The 8,607-nt window shown below is 28.4% G+C and overlaps 1 protein-coding gene across 1 annotated transcript; it reads right to left on the bottom strand.

The window, feature by feature from the left end:
- Positions 1-600: 600 nt before the first annotated feature.
- LOC131876282 (uncharacterized) lies at positions 601-1,875 on the bottom strand. The gene has a single exon (XM_059221188.1). It carries the CDS (start codon positions 1,873-1,875, stop codon positions 601-603), a length of 1,275 nt encoding a protein of 424 aa, XP_059077171.1.
- Positions 1,876-8,607: the final 6,732 nt, after the last annotated feature.

An 8,607-nucleotide genomic window follows, 5' to 3' on the forward strand; every position in this document is an offset into this window, starting at 1 on the left:
ATTGTTTGCTGCTGGACCGAGTCAAATAAACCAAGGAGGGAAGTGTTTGTTTTCATATACCAAACCCCACTTACGGCGTCTTAATGTAAAGCACCCATTATATGGTATCGTGGGGGCTGTACCCACGATATGCATAATGACTAGTATATTTTATAATCTTTTGGGGGTTCTTTTAGCTTTCGTAAAATGATCTCATTCTGCTAGGCTTATTAGTGGGCATTTCACTATAAAAGAAGTAAATTCAGAAATTATAAAACAAAAAAATTTAAAACTTCATGTATTAAAAGGTCAATTCTCATACCCTGAATTATTGTCAGAATGCAGAGTAAAAAGGAGTTCAAAAATTATAATTTCTATTGACTGAAAATAGGTAAAAACATTCTATAACAGATACAAAGGCTCTAGAGCTGATTGCAGAGTAAGAAACAACTAGCTGGATTACATAAGAAGAAACAACTAGCTCGATTACAAAGGTATATTACCTTACAAGAACCTGCACTACTAGTCTAGCACACCATAATATATCACACCAGATAGAAGCTCATGAAATACGTTATAGAACAGAGCACAAAAGCCAAGCACTGATAATCATTCAATGCTTCATCGTGCTCCACAGTTTTTAAATAAACAAAAGACCTGGACCCCTGTAAGCAGGAGGAGGATTGTTGCTCCGATTCCTCCAATCACCAGCCATGGTTTTGAAACGTAAGCATCCCAGAACTCATTCCAAACAACTGCTGAACTGACCCGATACTTTCTTCTGTAGTACTTGATCAGTTCTGCCTTTGTTAAAAGAAAGGAGAAGCACGTTGGTTGGAACTGTGCTAGGCTCGTGAAGTTCAATAGTTGGATAACTCGCGAGGGATTCCTTAGATCACCAATAATAATCCTCTTTTCTCTCATCAGACTTACTCCCTTCTCTGTTTGGCAAAGCTCGTCCATGAGCTGAACATATTCAGTCAAACTCTTGGAAACGAGGTAAGTTGAACAAACTTCCAAAGCAATTAAATTTCTGATGAGTATTTCTGAATCCACATCAAACTTTATTGGCGGGATAAATAGGGTTCTACAGCGGAATCCAACATCTTGGACTTTTCCACCTTTCGCCTTGATCTGCACTCCTCCATTCATTAATTCAACTGCAGATGGAAACTTGCACTTCTTGAACGACTCCGCCACTTCCTTGGACTCTTTGCGATCAAGAGGTCCATATTCGTTTCCCTCTCCAAGACAATAGTAGTAATAAATGTCTAAAAGATGGTTCTGCCAGGGTGATTCTTTATCAGGAAAGTAATCAAAAGGCCCGTAATATTCGCCGCGGAACACAACCTTGAGCAGTTCTTGAAGTGCAGATTTGGGCGCCTTCTTATGCCTGCTTGATTCTTCCATAGCAATAACCTCATCAGGTGCAGCAACTGCTTCAGGGGCATCAACTTGTTCCATGGCAACAACTTCTTCATGGGCATCAACTTGTTCCATGGCCAGAACTTCTTCCAAGACAAAGAGTGGGATCTGATTCTCTAATTTAATCAAATCCTTCATGATCTCAGATATTACCACTGGATTCTCGGACTGGAGTCCCAAAAAGGGATCCGAAGTTTCCTGAAAACATCGGAAAAACTCAAGGATAAAACAAGCATCCCGAGCGATCAGCCAAGAAAGGACAAGATGATAATCAAAGATTTCCATAAGACGGTATGGCATATCCTTATCGTAGCAGCTACAGATCTTACCTAGCATGGTATCTATTTTAGAAAGCAAATTCTCGAAGCTGAAGTCAACATTTCCTGTTTTGCTCCGAATTCTTTCAACCTCTCTACGTGCTGCCTCGCCTTTGAATCTTTCCAATTCCCCGAGCTCCACTTTTCCGAACATCACCTAATATATATAACATAAAGAAAGAAAATAAAATTTTTAGACACATTAATTTAAATAAAATATATATTTAATCTTAGTTATTAATTAATTAAAAAAAAAAATTCTAATGTGCATGTTTGGCTAGAGAACCTTTCTCATCCCGTTGCCATGATCTCTTTTGAAGCTACTAATCCTAAAAATTTGGTGAAGGCAAACAAAAATTACTGTATACAAGGTTGCAAGCTAACCATTGACACTGTCCTTGTAAAACATTACCATAAGGTGTGGACACAAAATAACTTTTCTTGGACTTTTCTTAAATATGCGTATAAAAATAAATCCCCATGGAATCCACATGCACCTTAGGGTATTATTATTGACAGCTATATTTCAGCTATAATTTATTTCTGAATTTTTTAATGAATTGCACACTTACCCAGGTAAGATTATTTGTTGGGATGTTACTGTCGTGCCAGCCTTCCCAGTCAAGGGTATTAAGGTTAGAATTTTCTTTTCTCTCATTATTGACTCATACTTCTCAACTAAATTTGTAGTTATTGTTTTATATAGTTTAAAATAATTTTGTTTTTAAAGTATTCCTTAACCTTTATATAAGAATACTTATATTTCTTTGTGGTTGATGAATATTGTTTAGGTTTGTAAAATATATTTTTATCTTATTTTTGTTTATAAAAAAAAATGATTATGATTGAAATGATTGAAATTAGTGTTGTATTAATCGGATTTATATAACATTTATTTGTAATGATGATTTACTCTAAATCAAATAATGTAAATGGAATAATCTTTAATCAAATTTATATTAATAAATAATAATGAATTTTTGTATTTGATTCATATCAAGATTTTATAATAGAAATTCATTTTATAGAATCTAAAAACTTCAAATCATGACTAAACAATTTCTGTTTATTTAATTTAAAGTAAAATATTATTATAAATAAATATATTTATATAAAATTTAAAATTAATTAATATTTTGATACAAATATATTTAAAAATAAATTCTTTAAAACTATGATAAAATATATATTTTAAAAATATTATAAATATTGAATATTTATACTAGGAAAATAAACCTCATGAAATACTTCCCATAGAAGAGTTAAATCACATTTGTTATGAGAAAAGCTGCAAAGCTTATTGTCTGATGAGGTTAAAATCTTGAGGGTCCACAAACCGACGAAATTTGATGATTTACATCATATTCAAGACTGAGTGAAATAAGTGTTTGTTTGTTGGAAAAATATTACTAATGTATGACGTCTGTACACCACTACATTTCTATCAATTTCTTCCATATGTCAGAAAATCAGTCCACACGGAATCAAATATTTTTAACAATGAAATTGACAGTTAGAGTCAGAAGAGTTAAAAAGTAATTTATTCGCTAGATGCACCAATATTTGTATAAAAATATAATCACATGTATCGATAATAAAATTTTAAATCTTCCAAAGTCATATTAACTTAATATTGAAAATTATATTTTGACTTGTTATACAAGTTATAATTGAATTTAAATTATATGAATTGTATGTGTCCCAAAATCACATCAACTCGATATTGATTGCTATATTTTAACCTATTGTACAAATTCTAAATCTAATTGTATGACATAGTCAAGACATTTCAACTTTTATTGGATATTTCCAAAATATTTTAAAAATTCATTCCCATGAAATCTAGGTAAACTAGTAATGAAATATTATATCCCAAGTTGACATAAACTAGCTATCGGAAAGTATTTTTAATTTATTGTTCAAATTGTAAATTAAATTGTATGATTGTTAGGTCTCGCTAATTACACCAACTCTCTATTAGTAGCTATATTTTAATCTTCTATAAGAGTTATAAATTCAATCGTATGACTAATTCAAGGTACAATAATTGAGAAACATCACTTATGTGTAATACTTCAATTTTTATTAGAAATTTGCTTACACGTGTATAAAACATCAACCTAATGAAATCTAGATGTACAAATAATAGTTGATAGATATATTATAATCTATTGTAGGAACTATATATTCAATTATATGAGTTTAGAGCTTTGAATATAACATCCACTCAATTCAAATAGCTACATTTAAACATATTTTATAGATTACAAATTCAATGTATGACTAACTCAAAGCATAGTATTTGGAAAACATCACTATTAGTGTGATATTATATTCTCCTTACAATAAGTTAATTAGAGATTTATTAATTAGAAATTTATTGTCCTTTACTTAATTGTCATTCTTATCTTTTAAGATAAGATTCTCTTTCGTCTAGGGGAGAGGGACTAGTAGTTGAACGATTATCTTTCGTCTAGGGGAGAGGGACTAGTAGTTGAATGGGTTCCAATAGTCATTATAGCATTTGTGCACATAATATTCAATCTTACCACAAATTTATACTATATATTATAAATAAATAGTCCACATGTAAATTAAAAAATAACCAAATGTTGGTCAAAATAGACCTATACTTGAATGCATAAGAACCTCTAAATGTTATATAAAAAGTACAAATATACATTCATTAACAAGTGAAATAAATAGTTTTTTGTTTGAAATAAAATATCATAACTATCCACTATAAGTGTGGCATTTAAAAAATAAGATGCTCATTTAATAAAATAAGATACTTGCTTAAGCAAGTATTGTTGTCATAGTGAAAAATAGTATTCCTATGTGTACAACTATTGGGGTAGCAATGTATATTATTGGAGTATTTCATATTAATAATTTGTCCTATCACAAATATAAAAGGTGAGCACAAAAAATACCTTGTATTTTTCCATGAAATGAGAAGGATTTTCAACAAGTTTTAGTGTTCAACTATTGGTCCATTTGTGTTGGATATAACTTGTATTTTATATAATAAGGTTTTTTTTCTATAACAACAATTTTTTTTTTTGTTCAACTATTAATTCATTTATGTTGGATTTACAAGTTAGATATGACAATTATTTATGGTTACTAATATGTATTTGGTCCATTTATGTTACATATAAGTTATACTCTAAATAAAAATTTGATATTTTACTAACAAGAAATGATATATATATTTTCAATTACTAGACATTTTTAGATTAAGTTTTGGTTGAATCTTTAAAAAGTCATTTTTTAAACACTTCGTAGTAGACGTGTTATTTTGACGAGTTGCATGATGAGTCATGCCTTCAAACCTTAGTTGTAGATAGTTAAGTTCCCATTTTACATTTCTAAAAAAAAATCAAAGGTCTTACGATATTCCATGTGACGGCTACATGTTGACGAAGTTAGCCCTAACAACTACTTGTCCCTCTCCCCTACTAATAGAAAATGTTAAATGCATATCACATTATATTTTTTATTTGAGAAATGAGTATTCAAGAATCTCACTTATTATATGTTTATTTATTTTTTATACTTTTCTATCTTGCAGAACAAATATTGCAAAAGAATTTATCATTCTAACATAGCATTAGTGCTCATAGATTTGCAAGCTTCTCAAAATTTTGAGATTTTTTTCCTAACATTGTAATTGATAAATCATAGGTAAAAATAGTATTTTGGATGAGTCTATAGGATATCAAAACCACAGGGTATCCTATTTAAAAATCAAATTCAAAGTTTAAAAAAAGGTGTTAATTTTTCATACATTTAAATATTTATCTCTTTAAAATTTTCTATAATTGTATAGATGACAAATACATATTATTTTATAGTAATACAACCATTATTACGACTTTAGATCTTTGGTTTCTAGGACACGCACTAGTTTACTCAACATAATTTTCTTGTGATTCACATTATTTATTGATAGTTATTAAATTTATAAATGTGTTTTTATATATTAATAGTGGCCTAAACAATCTAATATTTTCATCAATGATCACATACTTATTTTGAAGTGATCTATATAGAAAATTTGATGGTTGTGTGACTTCTTTTTACTCTAAGGTTGTAGTCACATGTAAACCAAACATTGTAAACCATGTTTAGTTATTAGCTTCCTTGCAATCCAAAGTAGTGCCACCCAAACCTTTGATGACAACCAAGGGGTTCATAACAAGTCAATTTTGTAGCTCCAACTCTACATCACCACAATCAACAGAAACTACCCATTCACCACCTTTGTGAGAGGCACCACGAACCTATCACACAACCCTTGATTTTTTGTCACAAAAGTGATACATTCTTTTTTGCCATAACTTGGGCATATGGTGTCAATTTTTTGAAATAGATAGTTGTTGGAATTCTAATTCTTAGAACTATCTAGTGGAATTGGTCATGTTTTAAAAGTTTATTATTGGTTCATTTTACTATTCATTAAAGTTAGATTTTCTATTTTTTTAAAGTTCATAAATTTTTATCAAAATATATAATATTTTATGCTTCTTGAGATTAATAGTGTATGCTTCTAGATTTGATTTGATGCAAAAATTCTCACACAATTGAATCTAGAAACATACACCATTAATCATTTGGATTGTATAAATCTACTCATGTTGATTCTTGAGATGTTTGAAAGACTATTACTCTACATAGCCATACATTTAAGTTTTATAGACTCAAACCCAAGTTTATTATATTTAAATTTAGGATTTTTAATTTTTGAATTGATATTTGAAAAACGTTTTTTCAAAATTTGGTGGAGAGGGGTCAAAATACTTTAAAAATATATAAAAGAAATATACAAAAAACAATGAATTTCTAATTGTAGTCCAAACATTTTTAATTTTTAAACTTCAATTTTTTAAAATCTTGTAACAACATTTCAGTATTACCTTAATAATTCTACCCAAATTTTTTAATTCTAAAATGTTTTAAATTTAATTAAGAACAAGTCTTTGAAAAATATCATTATTGTGTAAAAATAGTGTGATATTCATATTAATAATTTATCACATCTATCAATGATAAAATTTTAAATCTTCCAAATCATATCAACTCAATATTGATAACTGTATTTTAAATTTTTATTCAAATTATAATTTTTTATATGAGTTTTATGTATCTCAAAATCACAACCTTTGGAAAACATCACCTATTATACAAATTATAAGCTTTGAAAAGCATCATGTGTGTGAACCTTCAACTTTAATTGGATATTTCAAACATATTTCAAAAAACTGATTCCCATAAAATCTAGCTGAACTAGTAATGAAATATTATTTGTCCCAAGTTCACATAAAATAACTATCAAAAAGTAAATTTTAATTTATTGATCAAATTGTAAATTAAATTGTATGATTGTTAGGTGTCTTTAGTCACACCAACTCTCTATTGGTAGCTGTATTTTAATCTGTTATAAGAATTAAAAATTTAATTTTATAACTACTTCAAGATATAATAATCGGAAAACATCATTGATATGTATGCTTTCAATTTTTCTTAGATTTTTTTTAAAAATGTATAAAAAACCAATTCCATGAAATATAGATGTACAAAAAGTAATTAATAAATATATTTTAATCTATTGTAGGAACTATATATTAAATGGTATAAGTTTAGACCTTTCAAAATAACATCAACTCAACAAAAAGAGCTATATTTAAACTTATTTTATATATTGCAAATTCAATGTATGACTGACCCAAAATATAGTCTTAGGAAAACATCACTATTAGTGTGAATAAGTTAATTAGGGTTCATTATTAGGAATTTATTTTCTTTTATTTCTTATATTTAGGATAAGGTTGTCTTTCATCTACTAATTAAAAATGTATAATGTATATCACATTACATTTTTTTATTTGAGAAGTGAGTATTCATGAAATGTATTTATTAAAGGTTTATTTACTTTTTATACTATTTTTTCTTGCAGAAGAAATTTTGTAAATAACTTTTCATTCTAACATATATCAGTAGTGTTCATAGATTAACAAACTTTTTTCAAAATTTTAAGACTTTTTTCATGAGGTTGTAATTAATGTTTCACAGAGTTGTTGGGTTTTATACTTAGCATCATAAACCTAATCTTTCGTGACAACAATTAATCAATCATAAAGAAAAATAAGACTTTTGGATGAGTCTATAAGACATCAAAACTTACAGATTTCCTATTTAAAAGTCAAATTTGAACTTAAAAAAATTGATTTCTTTTATGAATTTATATATTTATATCTTTTAAATTTTGTATATGATATGAAATTCGGATAGATTACAAATCCATATTATTTTATATTAATACAATCGCTATCACCACTTTAGCTCTTTTGTTTCTAGCACATGTATTGATTTATTCAACTAAATTTTCTTGTGTTTCAGATTATTTATTTATAGGTATAAAGTTTATACATGAAGTTTTAATATATTACTAGTAGCCTACACGATCCAATTGGTGACTGACACCACCAACCTACTATCAACGGAAACCATGGACAACGCCACCATGATTGACATACTCTCGCGGCCATCATCCACATCCACGATAATGAGAGTTTATCGGCCCCGTAATAACTTAATAATAATGACAAACCTAGAGGGTTGTTAGGTATCACTGGTTACCATATTGAAGTGAAGATATACAGAGAATATTCATTTAGGAATATTTGTTTGTTACCAATAGCGAGGCTACAACATAAAGCTACTATTCAGAGTCATTTTTATTTTTTTTTAAATGAGTATTTGAAATTAGCATAGCTTCTTCAATATTTGAAATTAGGAAGTGTCTTAATCGAAATTAGATAAGCTTCTTCACAATTTTTCTAGAGTTTGTTAGAGAATCATCATGGTTTCCACTAGGTCGATC

The sequence above is a fragment of the Cryptomeria japonica genome, chromosome 5 (genome assembly GCF_030272615.1).
Source record: "Cryptomeria japonica chromosome 5, Sugi_1.0, whole genome shotgun sequence".
Classification (NCBI taxonomy): domain Eukaryota; kingdom Viridiplantae; phylum Streptophyta; class Pinopsida; order Cupressales; family Cupressaceae; genus Cryptomeria; species Cryptomeria japonica.

Excerpts from the sequence above, each read along its gene's own strand:
- LOC131876282 (XM_059221188.1), bottom strand. The coding sequence starts at position 1,875 with ATGTTCGGAAAAGTGGAGCTCGGGGAATTGGAAAGATTCAAAGGCGAG.